The 20,570-nt window shown below is 34.9% G+C and overlaps 1 protein-coding gene across 1 annotated transcript in view; it reads left to right on the forward strand.

The window, feature by feature from the left end:
* LOC106877275 (membrane-bound acylglycerophosphatidylinositol O-acyltransferase mboat7) overlaps positions 1-20,570 on the forward strand; it is a 109,345-nt gene that overhangs the window by 50,721 nt on the left and 38,054 nt on the right. The window contains exon 2 of the mRNA XM_014926141.3: positions 13,412-13,538. Within this exon, the coding sequence (XP_014781627.1) occupies positions 13,412-13,538 (127 nt within the window). The remainder of the gene's footprint in view (positions 1-13,411; positions 13,539-20,570) is intronic.

Here is a 20,570-nt window from a genome sequence, read left to right on the forward strand (position 1 = left end):
CAGCGTGGTTGTGTGGTTAAGAAGTTTGCTTCCCAACACTTGGTTTTAGGTTCAATATCATTGTGTGGCCACCTTGGGCAAGTGAATTCAGTATATGAAAACTGAAAGAAGCCTGCCATATGTCTGTGTAGATGTCATATGAGCAGCAACATCTTTAGTACACACACACACTAAAACAACTAAAATCAGAGTGAGAAATTCCTCGGGGGCTCCATTTGAATGAAAAACAATTAAGCTAGTGTTAACATATTTATAGCAGTAAACATTGAAAAGCTAATTAAGTATTCACATTATTCACTTTTTAAGAAGCAGCAACTAACTAAAATCAAAATGTTTGGAATGACGGTAATATCAGATTTCATCTCATTGATCTGAACCACTCCTAGATCAAACATGGTTCAACTCAACCAGGAAACAAAAAAGATGAATTCTAACATAGGCCATGAAGTAACCAACTTATTAAAAATAGGCACAAGCATGACTGTGTGGTGTGGTATGAAGTTTGCTTCCCAACCACATGGGTTCGGTCCCAGTGCATGGCATCTTACCGTAACCCCAAGCTAACCAAGACCCTGTGAGTGGATTTGGTAGATGGAAACTGAAACAAGCCTTGACATCATATGATAGTTGTAAGCAAGTGTCACTGTCATGCAAGTTGTGTTATTGTTTTTTCAGTCTTACTTGGAAACAGATCAGGGTTGGTGACAGGAAGGGCATCCATCTGTAGAACAAACTGCCTCAACAAATTCTGCCTGACCCATGCAAGCATGGAGAAGTAGATCTTAGCACAATGATGATGATGATAAGAAGGTTCTTGAGAGTGAGTCAGAATAATAAGTGAAGAGAACAGAATTGTATTTCAAGAAAGAGTGAAGAAATGGGGTGGGGGTGAAAGAAAGACATCTTGAATTATCTTCCTATTCATTAGCTTTAATTCACATAAACCTTTTCATTAACATCTATGGAGATAACTCCCAGATATTTTAGTCGAAGGCTCCTGTTTTGTAATTTACAGGGCTAATGAGGGGGGAACCTTTATATAGTCATTTGTCTTGCTGGAATTGTTGCCAAATCTCTTCAAAACATGCCCTACTGTCTTAACCCTTCAGCACTTAAACCAACCATATTTGGCGCAAATATTCTACCCATTTTACGTTCAAATTGTCAGATCTGGCCTCTCACACCTACCCTACAATGTCATTCTAAAAATAAACAGTCTTTAAGCTAGGGGATAATGCATGATTAATTCAAACCAATGTAAATAAAAAAGCATTAGATTTAACTGAGTAATTTGAATGCTAAAGGCTTATAAAAAGAATGAACACATTAGATAATGTTGTTCTAAATAAAGAATATCTGAAAGAGATGCAAAAGCTTATGGTTGGAATGCTTTTGATCTTAGGTTTACTCACCTAGAACTAAACAATTAAATTACATAGTTGATAGTATAGAGTAACAGAACATCAACTGCATGCGTCTCACAAATCTGGGAGAGCCTACAAAGGATAATGGGTATTGCTCCTGCCTCCTTCTCTGACTATTATACATAAAAAGACTCAGCAAACCTTTTTGAAGGTCTGCTGAATTGGAAATGTTTTGCTTTTGTTGCAGACAATAGCAAATAAAAAATGAAACCATGATTATTATACACGACTGTAGAAGGAGCTTCATTTTTATTGTTCACTTTTCCTTGCTTGCATGAGTCAGATGGAATTCGTTGCAGCAGAGTTTTCTATGGCTGGATGCCCTTCCTGTTGCCAACACTTATGCATTTCCAAGCAAGGTTTTATTTCTCCATGTCCAGATATGTTTTTCTTTTATAGAAAACTAGAAATAGTTAACATCGCTTCTATGACAGTAATGCTCATTTACAATCAAGACAAGAGTACACACACACACACACACACACACAGAGATAGAATAGATAGATAGATAGATAGATAGATGATGCACTTCTTTCAGTTTCCAATTACCAAATACACTCAAAGCTTTGGTTGGCCCCCAGGAATATAATAGAAGATAAAGATATATTTGCCCAAGATGCCATACAGTGAGACTGAACCTCATTTCCCATTTTGTGGGCATGTGGAGTTGATTAAATTGACTCCAGCATGATTTGTACTTTATTCGTACAACCCTGGAAGGATGACAGAAAAAGTTGACCTCTCCAGGATTTGAACTCAAAATGTAAAAGGCTCATAAATAAATGCTGCTCAACCAATTGGCCCCTTCTCAACCAATTCTATGAATCCGCTGCCTGTGTATCTATAACATCCATTTGTTTTTAATTTGCTTCAGATTTTACAACTAAGTTGATGAAATGATTTTCCTTTCAGAGTTAATTATCTCCCTTCCCTATCACGCACCTCAGTTTGTTTCTCTCCTTATGCATCTCCCTCATTTCTTTTATATACTCTGTCTTTATCTCTCTTCCTCCTCTGTTTCTCTTTCCTTTGGTAACCTTGTAATATATCAAGCAACGTTAAAATTTTTTTGAGAAAAAAAAAATAAATCACAATTTAAAAAAATGATGTATGACCATATAAAATTGTCTTATTAAACAGGCACACAGATTTATCATCATGACAGCTGATACATTTTTTTTTTAACAATTTTGAAGTAAATTTTTTTTAAGATCACTTACTTTGTATTTCTTCTTTATACATTTTTTTTTTAATAATGCAAGATTTATATACATCTAATCATACAACTGATTTGAGCTAACCTGAAATATCCAGCAGCAAATCACTTTAATGCATATATATTTTTTTATCAACTCTTTTGTATATATTTTTTTTATATTTGGTTATCTTTAAGACATAGCCAATTTAATCAGACCCATCCAATACTTATAAGCCTGGTCCTTATTTTATCAACCCCACAAAGATAAAAAAAAAATGATCTCAGCAGGATTTGAACTCAGAAAGTTATGAACCAGAATCAAAGCTTCTTGGCATATTACCAAGCCACTGCCTTATTATGTATATTCACTTAATGATATTATTTATCTTGTCTGATTAAGGTATTTGCAGTTGTTCTTTGAGTCAATTTTTCTTTAGAAAAAATGAGATGGTGTTTCATTTGATGCATTTAGATTGCAAGTGGCCACCTCTTTGTATGGATAAGTGAACAGCTGTTATCACCTGAACTAACTCTTCTGAACTAACTATCTAGTTAGTTACCTTTTTTTTTTCTTTTCCATCCATCACTCATCCACATGATTTCACTTTTCAGCTGAACATTTTCCTCTCCAGAACAGCAAATATCTAGAATTAGCTTGCAACTCTTGTTTTTTTTCCTGTGAACATTGGAAACTTGAAAATATTCAAGAACATCAACTACTACAACCATTTCTACTCAACAAATTTTGAACTCAGTTCATAGTCCCCTAGGTTGAATAGACAGCAGACCTCAGGTTGAGGACCATTGAGTTTTAAGAAAGAGCCTAATGCAATGACTTTTGTATGTATTTCATGAATAGTTGGTGTTTAGAAATTTCTAAGAGTTGACATTATAAGAATTAAGCACTGTTGTTAGTGTAGAGCCTTAGGATCAAAATACACTATCGGTAACAAGAGGAAGGTGGAGGTGCATGGCTCAGTGGTTAGAGTGTTGCACTCGTGATTGTAAGCTTGTGATTTCAATTCCTGAACTGGGTGATGTATTGTGTCCTTACAAAACACTTCATTTCATGTTACTCCAGTTCACTCAGCTTGTAAAAAAAATGTGTAATCCTGTGATGGACTGGAACCCTGTCTGGATGGGGAGAAATATATGTACCACAAGATGCAGAAAACTGGCCTTATAAGCTTATGGCTCAGGAAGGACCTTTGAGCTTTTTCTTTTTTTTTTTTTGAACAAGAGGAAGAGACACAGGTCAGAGATGGTATGCAACTAGCTACTTCCATGAAACACAGAACATTATTATAATGATAGAATAAACTTAGTGAGGAGACAGTATTTTTGTGACATGAGGTTATAGGCCATTGATTTGTGTGTCTTTGCCAATCAGCCAAATATGTTCTTTTGAATGTAGTTAGTCTAATTTTAGACTGAAAGGAACAAAATGTTAAGCAAATGAATTTAAAACTAAGCTTAAATTATTCTAGTTTTGAAGATTATGCACCCACATAGTGGCACAGCCATTAAAGTGTTGGATTGATTGCTTTGCAGTTTTGGTTCTGGATCTCAACATTCTGAGTTCAAATCCTAAGAAGGACAGTTTTGCCTTTCATCGTTTTACAGATGATAAAGTATCTGTCCAGAGAAGTGGGTTGGTAGGACACAAAACTTTGGTCAGTCAAAGGCTATAGTAGAAGACACTTGCCCAAGGTGTCATGCAGTGGAACTGAACCTGGAAGCAAGTTTCTTACCACACAGCCATGCCTGCGCCTGCATGCAAACATTTCTGCCAACTCATCACCTTTATATTTTCTAATATAGTTTAAAAAGTCTGAGATTTGGGGATATGGGGCTAGTTGATTACATCAATCTCAGTGCTTGGCTGTTACTTTATTTTATTGACCCTGAAAGGATGAATGGTAAAGCTGACCCCAGTAGAATTTGAAACCAGAACGTAGAAAGCTGGAAAAAATGTTACGAAGCATCTTATCCACTGCCCCAATTTAGCCACAGTCTAATTACAGAAACAAATAAAGGATAAAAGAATATTTTCTACCCATCTTAGTCTTGGGATTTCTTTATGCATTCAGATGTTCTCATCTTAGTTCTTCTCTCAATATCACTGAATCAGTCCTTCCTTAGTTGGCATTTTGTTATCTTCTATTTTTTTGCAAACATGATTGTATTTATAAGTAGCCAACCATTCTACTGCAATTTTTTTTTTCTTTCATCTGGCTGCTTCTGTAAGACTTTCTCTCTTCCCAACCAATACCCCAAGTAGTTCTGAGACCGATTAATTTGGTTCAGTAGTCTTTCTACATAATGCCAAGAATTCTGAGAAAATATCTACCACCCTTTGTTATAAGAAATTAACCCATCTGGAGTTTTTCACTATCTCATATTCATTCATGTACAAGGCAGAATCATTAGCATGCCAGGCAAAATGGTAAGCAGCATTTTGTCCATCCTTACATTTCTGAGTTCAAATCCTGCCAATGTTGACTTTGTCTTTCATCCTTCCAGGGTTCAATAAATTAAATACCAGTTGAGCCCTGGGGTGGGTGTAATCAACTTATCCCCACCCCCGAAATTGCTGGCCCTGTGCCAAAATTTGAAATCATATTTATTCATATACACCAACTTTTCTTTTTAATCATAGTTGAGAAACTGAGTGGACAAGACCTGCAAGTTCCAAAACCTTTGTACAATCATTGAACACTGTTTAGTAATAAAAGTATAACCCTACATTTCAATGTATTGGGTCTGTTTTTATGGGAATAGCCTTCTTAATCATCTTTGTATATAATCCCTCATTATCTTTGTTGTTCACTTTTCTATGCTTGCTTGGGCCAAACAGAACTTTGTTTGGGCAGATTTGGCTTGATGCTCTTCCTGTCACCAACCCTCACTTGTTTCAAAGTAAGGTAATATTCTCCTATAACCAGATATGTTTTCACTAAAGATTGGGATTGGAGGACACAGCTTATATGACAGTGACACTCTTTTACAACTTTTAGTGACACACACATGTACATACATGCATATATACAAGTATGCTTCATCGCAGAGGTGTTGCACAGTGTGATTGAACCTGAAACCATATGGTTGAGAAGCAAACTTCTTACCACATAGCCATATTTGTGTTTATATGTATAACTGTTTGTGTGTGTGTGTGTGTGTGTTACACACTCAGTTACAAAGTGAGATTATGAACCAATTCTTTTATCATCATCATCATCATTATTATTATCTCCATATCTCAACTCTAATTATACATTCAAAGAAGTAATATTTGCAACTTCCTTTCCCAATGATTGTGTTCTACATTTTAAATTTTCTATAACTACTTTCTTACCTTTCTGAAAGCTAATCTACCTTTAATGAATATTGTTTGTTTATTTATTTATTTATTTAATTTTCTAATTTCTTGAAATATTTCTAATGTTTCTGTTGATGCTAAATCTGTAGATTGTTTTAATGTCAAGTTTCAGTTCTGAGATTATCAATTGAATTTCTTTTTTTTTTCTTTTGTTTCATCATCTCACTATTTTGTTTTGATATTTTTGGCAGGGTTTCTTTTTTTTTTATCCTCAATTTGTAAAGAAGTTAATTTATGTCATTTTATTTTTTATCTCGTTTGTTTTACATTGCATATTCTTGTTTGTTAATATTTTAAAGTGTCATATTATTAAGATTTCTTGAAAGTTTTAATCCTTCTCATACTGACACATACCATTGTTATTATTATCTAGAGCAGATAAGTTTTGTTGAAGCTCCTCTGATAAGATTCTGCTTTCATTATGATATTTACTGACAGTTTATTTTTGGTAACAACTTATTAGCCTTTTTTAGCAATCAGCTGAATATTACACCAATATTTTCTCTGCTTATATAACTAAGAACAAAGCACATTTTGGAATATCTACATATTAAGTTTCCGAGTTTAACAAATATCTGAAAAGAATCTTTTTTTATTGTTTTTTCTTACAGAGCCAATAATTATTTATGGAAACTTTCTTTACACTGTGGTCATTGGTAACTTGTCAGAGTCTGTCTTTATGTTAAGAGAAATAATTAGGCATCATTTTACCTGTCGCAACTACAAATTATGTTATTATAACCTCTAATTCAAAAGCCAAACCATTGTAATCTATTCTTTAACTTCTCAGTTCACTGCTGGTTCATGTCAGTATTGCTGTCAAGGATTTGATGACTGATGTCATTACTATTAAGACAGCAAGCAGACAAAATTGTTAGCACATCAGACAAAATGCTTAGTAACATTTGTTTTAGCTCTTTACATTCTGAGTTCAAATTCCACCAAGGTCTACTTTATCTTTTGTCCTTGAGGATTGATAAAATAAGTGTCAATCAAATACTGGGGTCAGTGTAATCAACATGCCCCATCCCCTCAAAATTACTAGTCTTGTGCTAAAATTGAAAAATTATTATCATTATTATTATTATCATTATTATTATTATCATTATTATTATTATTATTATTATTATTATTATTAGGGCAGTGAGCTAGCAGAATCGTTAGCACGCCAGGTGAAATGTTTAGCAGTATTTCATTTGTCTTTGTGTTCTGAGTTCAAGTTCCGCCAAGGTCAACTTTACCTTTCATCCTGCTCCTCCAAAATTTCAGGCCTTGTGCCTATAGTACAAAGAATTATTATTCATTGTTTAACATCTGCCTTCCATGCTGGCATGGGATAAACAGTTTGACAGGAGCTGGCCAGGCAGAAGACTGCACCAATCTTTTGTGTCTGTTGTGGCATGGTTTTTACAGCTGGATGCCCTTCCTAACACCAACCACCCCATAGAATGGGCTGAGTGTTTTTTATATGGCACCAGCATAGGTGAGGTCAGTTTTGGCATGGTTTTTACAGCTCGACTCCTTTCCAAATGCCTTTACAGTGTGGACTAGAGGCTTTTTAGGTGACACCAACATTATTGTTGTTATTATTATTATTATTATTAGTGTGGTGAGCTGTCAGAATCGTTAGCATACCAGGCAAAATGCTTAGTGGCATTTCATCCATCTTCACAGGGTTGATGAAATAAATATCAGTAATCGACCTATCCCCCTCTCCCAAAATTTCAGGCCTTGTGCCTATAGTAGAAAGGATTATTATCATTATTTACTAAGAGTAGTGAATTAACAGAATCTTGTTGTTTTTGTTCCAACTGTTTATATTCTGAGTTCAAGTCCAGACAAGGTTATCTTTGCCATTCCTCCTTTTGGGAATTAATAGAATAAAGTGCTTGTCAAGATCTGGGATCAATGATTTTGACTAACACTCTCCCTTTAAAATTGCTGTTCTTGTGCATAATTTAGAAATAATTATTATTATTATTAAGGCAGCGAGCTGGCAGAAATGTTAGCACGCTGGGCAAAATGTTTAGCAGTATTTCATCTATCTTTACGTTCTGAGTTCAAATTCCGCTAAGGTTGACTTTGCCTTTCATCCTTTTGGGGTCGATAAATTAAGTACCAGTTGCATACTGTGCATACTGGGACAATCTAATCAACTGGCCCCAAAATTTCGGGCCTTGTGCCTAGAGTAGAAAAGATGATGATTATTATTATTATTATTATTATTATTATTATTAAGGGTGGTGGGTAGCAAAATCATTAGAGCACTGGGAAAATATGCTCTACAGAATTTGTTTCAGCTCTTTACATTCTGAGTTCGCATCCCTCTGAAGTCAACTTTGCCTTTCATCCTTTCAAGATTAGTGGCAAACTAGGAAAAATTGTTGTTAAAACATGGGAAAAACTATTTAAAAGTAATTTATTCCAATTCTTTTCTTTCTAAGTCCATATCACACCTAGATCAACTGTGCCTTATTCTTTATGGGTTAATAGAATAAAGTATCAGTCAAGCACTGGGATTAGTGGCGTTGATTAAACCCAAGGTGGTGAACTGGTGGAATCATCTGAGTGTCGGAAAATAATGCCATGCATTATTTTCTTGCAGCTCCTTACGTTCTAGTTTCTAATCCTGCTAAGGTCAACTTTACCTTTCGTCCCTCCTGGGTCTAAAAATAAAGCACCACTCAAGTACTGGGGGTTGATGCTATTGACTAACCTCTCCCCTCAGATTTGGTGGCCTTTTCTTTTTCTTTCAAAATTTAAAAGCATTATTATTATTATTATTGGCGACCAAGTTAGTAGTGGGGGTGGGTGCGCTGAAAGTGTAGCTGCTAGAATAAGAATAGCCTGGGCAAAGTTTAGAGAGCTCTTACCCCTGCTGGCGACAAAGGGACTCTCATTCAGAGTAAAAGGCAGACTGTATGACGCATGTGTACGAACAGCCATGCTACATGGCAGTAAAACATGGGCTGTAACTGCTGAGGACACACGTAAGCTCGCAAGGAATGAAGCCAGTATGCTCCGTTGGATGTGTAATGTCAATGTGAATACCCGTCAGAGTGTAAGTATCTTGAGAGAAAAGCTGAACATTAGAAGCATCAGTTGTGGTGTGCAAGAGAGACGATTGCGCTGGTATGGACATGTGGTGAGAATGGATGAGGATAGCTGCGTGAAAAAGTGCCACACCCTAACAGTTGAGGGAACCCGTGGAAGAGGTAGGCCCAGGAAGACCTGGGCTGAGGTGGTGAGGCAAGACCTTCGTACATTGGGCCTCACCGAGGCGATGACTACTGACCGAGACCTTTGGAAATGTGCTGTGCGTGAGAAGACCCGGCAAGCCAAGTAAGATCGTTGCCAGTGCCCCTGGACTGGCTCTTGTGCGGGTGGCACATAAGATGCACCATTTTGAGCGTGGCCGTTGCCAGTACCGCCTGACTGGCTTCCGTAGGATTTTCAAGCGAGATCGTTGCCAGTGCCCCTGGACTGGCTTGTGCGGGTGGCACATAAAAGACACCATTTTGAGCGTGGCCGTTGCCAGTATCGCCTGACTGGCCTTCGTGCAGGTGACACGTAAAAGCACCTACTACACTCTGAGTGGTTGGCGTTAGGAAGGGCATCCAGCTGTAGAAACTCTGCCAAATTTAGATTGGAGCCTGGTGTTGCCATCCGGTTTCACCAGTCCTCAGTCAAATCGTCCAACCCATGCTAGCATGGAAAGCGGACGTTAAACGATGATGATGATGATTATTATTATAATAATAAAAGGTGGCGAAATGTTTAGTGGTATTTCATCTGCCATTACATTCTGAATTCAAATTCCATCAAGATCAACTTTGCCTTTCATCCTTTCAGGATAAGTACCAGTTGAACACTGGGGTCGATGTAATTGACTCATCCCCTCCCACAATTGCAGCCTTTGTGGAAAAATTATTATTATTATTATTATTATTATTATTATTATTATACACACACACACACACACACACCATTTTAGATCATTTTGGAAATATTTTTAGGTATGTTTAAATATGCTTTAAACTTGTCTTCAAAGTAATTCAATCTCTTGAATCAAATCTGAATCAAGTCATTGTTTTTTTTTTTGTTTTTTTTTTCTTTTTTTTTTTGTCTTTTAGCCTGTTTCTATGTAAAACTGATTTTCCACTACCTTACTCCCCTTATATGTATGTATGTGTGCATATGTGTATATATATATAAATATATATATACACACACACACTATCACTTTTTTCTATATACATTCATTCTCTTTCAAAACCTCATCATCATCATCATCATTATTATTATTATTATTATTGTTGTTGTTGTTGTAGTGTTGTATATATATATATATATATATATATATATATATATATATATATATATATATATATAATATAGATATGTATTTCTCCATATATTAATAAAATATATGCTCATACACACAGAATATAATCCATACTCTCTCTCTTTCTTTTTTTTTGTGTAATCCCCTTTCATTGAAACAATTTTTTTTTTCCTTCTCTAGCTTTTGTTAGATTGATATTATTTCTTTCATTTATTTGTTTCTATTTTAAATTAATTTCACAAAAATTTGGTGGTTTCTCTGAAAATTTTAATGTTTTGTTGGTTTATTTCATCCTTTCGTATACCATTCAGCAATGAAAATGATTGCAACACTCTTCTAGTATTCACTAAAAATTGAAAATAATGGATTTATAAAATTTCTGTTTTCCTATTAAATATAAAATACAGTGTGTATATGTTTGTGAGTATATTTGTGTGCATGTGAGTGTGTGTGTGTGTGTGTGTGTGTGTGTGTGTGTGTGTGTGCATGGCTGTGTGGTAAGAACCACTTGTTTTTGGGTTCAATCCCACTGCATAGCACCTTGAGCAAGTGTCTTCTTCTATAGCCTCGGGCCAACCAAAGCCTTGTGAGTAGATTTTGTAGGAGGAAACTGAAAGATGCCCATTGTATATATATATACAGGGTGGGTGAATAAATTGTCGTCTAAATTACACAAAAATGAAAATAACACTGACAAATCATTCTAACAGATATATTTACCAAAATTGCATAAAAATATCTTGAAATACTAAAGAGTAAATTTATTCAATATAATTGCCATTGGCTTCAACCATGGCCTCCAGACAACATCAGAATCTCCTACAATTCTTCTGAGCGGTCTCCTTGTTTAAGTTGGTGAATGCTGCCATAATCCTTGCCTTCAGTTCATCTTTAGTGTTACAAGTTTTGTTGGTCTCTCGCTCAACTGTGCCCCACACATAATAATCAAGAGGTTGCAGATTGATAGAACAAGTACTAGGCTTACAAAGAATAAGTTCTGTGTCGATTTCTTTGACTAAACCCCTTTAAGGCTCTGCTCCAGCATGGTCACAGTCAAATGACTGAGACAAGTAAAAGAATCTGCAACCTCTTGCATATATGTGTATGTGTGTGTAAATATGTGCGTGTGTGTGTGTGTGTGTGTATGAATATGTCTGTGTAGGTGCAGAAGTTAAGAAGTTGATTTTGCAATGATGAGATCTAGGATTTGATTGTGTGGCATCTCATGCAGGTGTCTTTTATTGTAGTGTCCAGTTGGAGTAAGCCTTGTGAGTGAAATTTGATAAAAGAAACTGTGTAGACCCCCACAACCACCACCACCACTGTTGGATCATATTTGTAATCCAACAGTCCAGACCCACCAGACCAGACATACAAGCCAATCCTGAATCTTGGCCTTTTTCAACAACAGAGATGGGACAAGTGTGTTTGTTTGTGTGTGTATGTGTATATAGATATATGTATGTGTATATGTGTGTGTAGGCATGTCTGCATATTTGTGTGTATATTGTAAGTTCCTATCACTTGAATGGTATCGGCGAGTGGGGGCGGTGTTTTTTTGCTTTTTATTTTTGGCATCCATTGAAAATATATTAGAAAAAACCTCATTTTCTGTTTCTTCTTTTATTACCACATTGTGTGAATTGACCTGTCTGCACATATATGAATGTTTGTCTGGCTGAGCGAATCAATGTTCCTATTAGATATATGATAATATTAAATCAGTTCAGTATTAAAGCTGATTGAGTTTCAATCTATGGAATCTAGGTTTTATTTAAATATTCTGTGAAAACTTTTAAGCAAATCTGAAATGGAAATTCAGACTTAAATAAATTCTTTCAGTTGTCTCATATAACCTGGAGAAATCAAAGCTTGTAAATGTTGATTTCTTTTTCTGAAAAAAGATCATTCTAGTACAATGAGATGATTTGAAAGAGATTTGGCTGCTGTTTCTAATAATTTGAGCAGTGGCTTTAGTGACTCTCTCTTTGATACATAGTTAGCCCTAGAAATATTATAATCGAATTTTTTTTTTTTTTGTCACAAATTATGACTATGACTATCCATTCTGTCCTTTTTTTTTTTTTAACTCTTTAGCATTAAAACTAGCTCGAGTATTTCATTTGTTTTATGTTCAAACCAGCCAGATTAGGCTACATAAACTTACCCTACAATGTCATTTTAAAACATAAATCACATTATTGAAATCTTGAAGCTACAAGATAATGTATGATTAATTCAAAACCATGTGAATAAATAAGCATTACATTTTATTGAGTAATCTGAATGTTAAAGTATTAAGATGATAGATGTAGTTACCTTTTCTGGCATGTTTAGCTACCATACAGGTGCTTTTTAGTTGCCTAATTTGAATAGCTAAATAGGTTGGGCAATATATTTAACACAGTTTCTATGTAGATGAGAGTGAGTCTGATTTTGGCAGATACAATCACAACTCTGTGTTATTAGACCTCTTCAGGGAAAGCATAGCCTTTCAATATCCCAAATAACTAAGATATTAATCAAAATTAAGTGTTTGTTTTAGTGTAGCTAGAATTCTTTTTGAGATTTCCAAATACTCTTCCATAAGTTCTATGTTAAGTGTTTCATTTCCAAATACTTCCTCAGCTTTTCAAAGCTTAACGTTTCCTTTAGTTACATAACAATTTAACAAATTGATACAGATTTAATTTATCTGTAAATATAACTGCTTCTCTTCTTTCATTATTCAATTATCATTGTCATATGGTAATGTAATACTTCTGACATATTCCCAATTACATAATTTCTCTTTTATATGAATGCAAAGTAAAATATTATTCTTCCATATATTCTGCATCTGAAAGACAGTGGAGCTGAAATTATATGACGATAACTGAAACAAAATCCCCTCCCTCTTCCTTGAAAATGACAGGTAGCTTGTCATGCTTAAATTATTACATACTCATTTCTTCTCATAGCAATATATGTATATGAATAACAAAATTTTATTACACTCATATTCACAAATATACCTTTCTAAGTTTTCTGATATGGAGTCTCTTTTACTTCTGTTTTTTTTCCAGATATTGCCACATTGTTAGTTTATTTTGGTGCTTTACTTACTTGGCCTTCTTCCGTACCGCATCTTGGTTTGGTTTTCCAGCACCACCTGCTTTTGCTAATGCAGTACAACTGTTTTTAACCTTACGGGTAAGTTACTTAAACCCATTAAGTTTTTTTAATGCTAGATTATTGCTATTTTAAGCAAACATGTGAAGATAAATCAAAAGAACAGTCTTTTATATATATGTTACTGCTAGCCTGCACTTATAATTGTTGATAGTTTGGCTGTTATGAGTTTCTTCATGGTAGAAGATATGATTTTTCAAGTTATTGATTACAGCTAACAAGGAAGTAACTGGCTCATTAAATGGGAATGGTTCCTGAAATGCCTAAGAACTTTTAATTTTTGTCATCATTATTTGTCACATCATGTTATATTTGCTTGTTCTCAGAAAGTTTAAAATGTTGGCTCAAATAATAGCTTGAACACCAGATTGGTTTAAGTTCTTAAAAAGCAATTTTCTAAAAGTTCTGGGTTATTCAAGTATTCAAAATTTGTTTCTGATGTTATGGGTTGGGTATATAGTCTTCATTATTTTCTCTTTTATCCAATCCAGAAAATAGATTTAAACCTATATTGTTATGAATGGTTAACTGCAAGTCAGAAAGAGCTTTAACGGTAAGATACCTGCTCCATATGATGTAAGGTATCTCAAAGTGAAAAGGAAGTATGTCTTTCTGCATGGTAAATGGTTTATTAACTATTAACTATTTGTTCATGTGAATTGTTTGGAAGCTGGAGCCCATCAGTGCAGTTTACCAAGCTGGGTGATTAGTCAAAGATGATTGCAATGCTTACCAGACCATTCTTTGTATAAAGACACTGCTGCATGTGTATTGGCTATATCATACTTTCATACCACATATTCACACATCCAGTAAAGTTTCTATAATCTCTAGTGACATTCATTTAATGGACATTGTTATAGGCATTATTTTTCTTTAATGCCAGTAAATGTTAGTAAGGCTTGCGAAACTTCAATAAACCTTTTGCTGTCATATTTCTGTTGAAAAACACTGCCTTTGTTTCTGTTCATTTCAAAAATAATGAAGAATTTATCAAAATAACCTTGTCATTATTATGTTGATTTTTTGGAACATAGCATGAAATTTTGATGGAAGGTTTAATTTACATCACTTTAAAACAAGTTGTTCGTATCTTAGAATCAGGGTTGTTCCAGGCAGGTTAGTATCAGAATTGTTAGTCTGTGTCTCTTCTACAAGACCTTGGTTTTTCTCTGATTCTTGTGTCAATTCATGAGGGAAGTAAGACGGCAAGATGGCAGAAGTGTTAGCATGCCAGGAAAAATGCTTAATAGTATTTCATATGTTTTTTTATGTTCTAAGCTCAAATTCTACCAAGGTCAACTTTGCTTTTCATCCTTTTGAGATCAATAAAATAAGTACTAGTTGATCACTGGAGTCAGTGTAATTGACTAACCCCCTCCTCCAAAATTGCTGGCCTTGTGTCAAAATCTGAAATCAGTACATGAGGGAAGTTTCTATCCTACAATCCATTCATGTAACCTACTCTGCTCTATTTAGTAGAAAAAAGTGATAACATGGCCAAATACGGTGCTTTCTTTCCTCTACAAATGGCTTATATCTTCTTCAACACAAACAAGAGGACTGTATTAACCCAGCCCTTTACCTTTTGTTTTCTTTACTCTCTGCCCTCTTGCTTCACTTTCTTAAACCTACTCATATCTTCTATTTGCACTACATATCTTTACCAGCATATTCATTTATCTCTGTTAAGAGATTCATTAGAAAAATCACGTAATCAGAAGCATGGAAGTTATAGGTTTGGTGTTCTAATTTTGTTCATGTCAGCTCCTCCTTCCACTACTGTTGTTACCACCACCACTAGGAAAGCTGACATGTTTAATTATACAGCACTTAATACAGTGGTAGCATTACATGAATAAGGGGAAAACTCATCTGAAAGAATTTGAATTTGTTTACTTAAGTGCCTCTCTTAATCCAAACAAAGCGATTGTTAGCAGGTGTGTTGTGTGTGAGATAGCAGCAGAATGGGTGGAGAGCATGAGAAAATGAAAGTGAAAGTGAATTGATCGTTTTTGCTTTTTTTTAAGCAGCAAAACATAATTGAAACTGACAAGGCAACATAATATACTTCAGAATGAAAAGTGAAAGCAATAAACATTTACTTTAAATTTTGAAATTCTTATTGAGCATACAACAAGAAAATTGCTGGTAATGCTGTTAGTTTTATTGATTAGAGTGGAGTGGGATGTAGTTTGAAAGAAAAAAAAAAAAGAAACAAATGTAAAGCATTTTTAAATTGAAGCTTGAAGCAACATCAGGAAATATTATAATATTGATTTCAAATATAGGCACAAGGCCACAATGATTTTCTTTCTTGTTGGTGGGATGGAGATGAAGGTAACACTCAATTATGTCTACCTCAGTATATTATTAGTTCTTATTTCATCACCATTTCTTCCTTCAAGAAGTATGAAAGTGAATGCAAACTTCATCCGGATTTGAACTGAAAATATGAAAAGATGTAGCTAATTACAGCAAAGCATTTTGCTCGCTATTCTACCATTTCAGTGAGAACAGAACATATAGAAATAATGGTAGTGGTGGTATTATTTTTTTTAAATGGACACATTTTTATGTAATTTTTGATAACAGTAAAAAAAAAAATGAGTTGTTCTTATGTATGTTAAATTAGGGCTGACCTGAAGCAATACAACAGCTGTCATATTGAATACAAGCATAAATCTTTGAATAAGTTATGTTGTTGTTGATGCTGTTCAACCTTGATGTTTCAGCCATGATTATACAATGTAAAATGACAGTAGGTTATGTTTGAGGAAGATTTGTCTGCTATTTATAGTAGATTGCGTAATAAGTATAAACACTCCGTTTTAAGTGATGTATTTTTCATGTCTACACACATATACACTCAAATGGATAGTTTAAAATTTTCTCTATTTGAATATACATAGTGTTGGTACTATCTTCATGGAGAGACATCATAAGGTTGATAGAACTCTTTAGTTTTATCTTGTCAAAGACACAACCTCTGTAGTGCTGGTGCCATGGTAAAATTCAATGAGTATTCTCTATAAAGTAGTTGGTGTTAAGAAGGATGTCCAGCTGTTGAATTTGTGTCAAAATAAATCATATAAACATGATGCGGTCCTACTCATCATAACTAGAATGGCAGTAACTCCAAATAAAACTTTCTCTCTGATGATGGTGACCTGTCTGACCCATGCCACCATGGAAAGCTGATGCAGCCATTCAGTTATGAAATAAGATGTCAGAGAATAAGTACATTATTAGCAACTGCTTCTTTTGATTTTGTTGGAGTAAACAGGGTTAAGGTATTTTCAGTTGCGTAAAGGACCTAATAAAGTCAGTCTAATAGGTTTTCTACATCTTTTTTGTTGGGTGGGGGGATGCAATTAAGTTATTTAGAAAACAGTATTTGAAGCCATTGTCAGATAAATATTTTCCTTTTCTTATTTGTTTGTGCTATTGAGGTAACCATTCATTTCAGAACTATGAGCCATGGGGGAAGTAGGGGTCATCTTCATGCTAGGGGATGAGGGATTAAAGTATGAGAGATGGTCAGGGCAGATTCTTGTAAAGGATCTGCATGGCTGCTGACATTTGGTAGAAGAGGAGGAAAGAAATGATCAGAAAGAGCTGCACATAATAGATAATGATGACGACCTGCCAAGGTGACCCCTCAAAGCACAAGATGAGTAGAAGTGGATAGGCAGGTGGTTTGCAAGATTGTATGGGGAGCAGGACATGAGGGTATAGGGAAGCATACTGCAGCTATAAAAATAGAAGTAATACTGTAAAATTGATGATATAGATATGTTAATGATCATAATGAAAATTTATGTAAGTTTTACACATACGCATGCACTTACATATTTTTCATGGCAAGTTGTATGTGATAGTTCTGCAGATTTTGATAATAGATAATAAATTGTTGGGAACAATTATTTTACATCCACCAGTGGTGCATAGCCTAATGGTTAAGGGTGTTGCACTCACAGGCATCAAATCATGGGTTCAATTCCCGGACTGGGCAACATGTGTTCTTGAGCAAAACGCATTTCACATTGTTCTAGTGCTGTGTGGGGATGGGCATGTCAAAGAATAAACCCAACATTGGCTCTGTGTGTCGTAAAAGGTGACTGAAAGAGGTTGAGGTAGGATTTGCTCTCCAGCCTCGTAAAAACTCTCACCAGCGATGACTTTCCAAACAAACCCATGGGTTGGAGGGTTGTTGCCTGACTGGTGCAAAGGTGTCATTTGCCAAGGGTAGTAGGGAATCACCAACAAATGGTGGATGCAGCAGTGCACTGTTACAGCACTTGCCCTCACACTACTACTACTACACCAGTGGCTAAATACTCTTGCTTTAGTAATTGGGCTACTATCTTGAAACCAATCAGGGACCAAATACATAACTCAGAATAAGATATCAGATGACTATGTGAGACTATGAGTTAGGTATAAATAATCTAAGTACATACTCTAAGATAAGGTTGATAATCCAGAAAACTGTAATGTCAGCTGTCTTATAACGAAACATGAATGGCAATGCTAATTATTTCTCTGTGAAAGTAGATGTACCAACAATATTAAGTGAAGTAATTTAATTGCTTTATCTCAACTAATTGCCTAAGACAGAAGAATCATAGCAAAAAGTTACTAGTCTAACATATTCACCGTCAGATGTTTTAATGACCATACTATTATTATTTATGGAGATGGACACACACACACACTGTAAATAAAAAGTCCACTGCTTGAACTCTCAGTGGCCTGAGGTACCCATCAAAAGGTAATCATCCATATTGAATTTCCTGTAGGAGGGAACAGCTAATTATATCAGTCTCAGTACTCACTGGTACTTATTTTAACATCCTTGGCAGGATTTGAACTCAAAGGATGAAGGATCGGATCTTTAAAAAGTTTAAATATCTTGCATTTAATCTGACATTCTAAAGATTCTGCCAATGTACCTATATATCTCAGAATAAGTCTGCAATATTTTCCTTTTATTTTGTCTGTCTCTATTTTTGATCACTGATCTTAACAATTGTTTGTTAGCACTCTGAGATATGTCTTGGTTCATTTATGCTCTGAATATCTCTTCATTTTTGTGCTATTTTCATTACTCTTATTCATTGCATATAAGTACCATAGCTATACTTATATGTCTTTGTCACAACCAAAATATCTTTAAAAGTTATTTACACTCTGTCTGAGTTTGTATACAGCCTCTGCTATCCAATTATAATTTCATTGGCTATTTCTTTTTCGTTTCAAGATATATTTCAACCAGCAAAATTTCTGTTTCCAACACCCCCAGACAGTATGTAATGAGGAGTAATCAACCCTTGTAATATCTGGATGGTGGGCTTGTTCAGTATGTAGAAAGAGAGTAAACAGAGACTTAGTACTGTGTATTTAATGCTGTCAGCGGTTACACAAGTATTGTGATTCTCTACCAGACTGGCAGGCAACCATAACTTTACATATGTTAAACCATAACAACATTCATGAATTGTAATCCACTGATGCTCAGAAATGGATCACTTTTTATACCATGGTTTCAAATTTTAGCACAAAGCCGGGAAATATCAGGGGCGGGGCTTGGTTGATTATATTGACCCCAGTGCTCAACTGGTACTTATTTTATTGACCATGAAAGGATGAAAAGCAAAGTCGACCCTGGTGGCATTTGAAATTCTATGGTTACTATTAATGTTGGAAGCTGTGATAAAAACTGGTAGCTAAAATAAGAGAGACAGAAGGGAGGCATTTATAGATTTATTACCTCTAAAAATTAACAAACCAACAGAGGAGTCTCTATGTAGTTGCTTGACCCTTTAGCATTTAAACCAGCCATATCTGGCCCAAATATTCTACCTGTTTTATGGTGAAACTAACCAGACCTGGCCTCTCACATCTATTCTATAATGTATTTCTAAAATTAAACAATCACATTATCAAAATCTCAAAGCTGCAAGATAAAGCATGATTAATTCAAAACAATTTGAATGAATAAGAATTACATTTGTCAAAATAATCTGAATCCTAATGGGTTAACCTGCTAAATATCCTTCAGATGAGACTTTACTGTCTTAAAAGTTAACTCTTTGGATAATGTAGTTCTAGATCAACTAAAAGGGTGAAGACCCTCTTCAGTCATGAATGACCATGAGACTGCACCTAGAAAGTTTCCCTCCGAGGCCAAAGTCCAAGCATTTGTTATATATGCAGTTCCCGGCATGGGTGTGTGGTAAGAAGCTTGCTTCCCAACCACATGGTTTTAGGTTCAGTCCCAATAAATGGGACAAGTGTTTTCTACTAAATTCCTTGGCCAACCAAAGCCTCATGAGTGGATTTGCTTGAAAGAAACTGAAAGGAGCCCATTGTATACATATATGTGTGTATGCATTTGTCTCCCACCACTGCTTGACAGCTGCTTTTGGTTTGTTTATGCCCCCATAACTTAGCACTTTGGTAAGAAGATATCAATAGAATAACTACCAGGGTTAAAAACAAGTTCCGAGATCAGTTTGTTTGACTGAACCCTTCAAAGCCCTACCCCAGGATGGCCGCAGTCCATTGACTGAAATAAGTAAAAGGTATAAGCCATGTAAGAAGATTAGCCTACCATCAACAATTACTCTCGCAAACAACTTACTGTGCACCATTTGCATCTAAGGTACACTTGTTATAGCTGATGTATAAGACGACCACCTCTATTGCAGGTGATTAAGATTAAAATGTTGTTTTATGTATCAACATATACAACATGTTATAATTTGAAACCACAAAAAAATTATCTTTGATTTTCAATGCATGTCCTCTTACTGTAATTAATGTGTTTACTAGCCATATCCATAATTGCTTTTACAATAATTTTAAAATGTAATTTTCACTAAAAATTATAACATCTGAAGTTAAATTTATAATTGAATGGTATTCTTTGATATCAATATTATTGATAATCTTTAATCAGTTCTAAATCTGAAATTGAATTCAAAATGATCGAATGTTTGAGAAATGCTAATTTTATATTTTTTTTATATTTTCGTTTTCTATGAGGGT

The sequence above is a fragment of the Octopus bimaculoides genome, chromosome 2 (assembly GCF_046866305.1).
Source record: "Octopus bimaculoides isolate indiv1 chromosome 2, ASM4686630v1, whole genome shotgun sequence".
Classification (NCBI taxonomy): domain Eukaryota; kingdom Metazoa; phylum Mollusca; class Cephalopoda; order Octopoda; family Octopodidae; genus Octopus; species Octopus bimaculoides.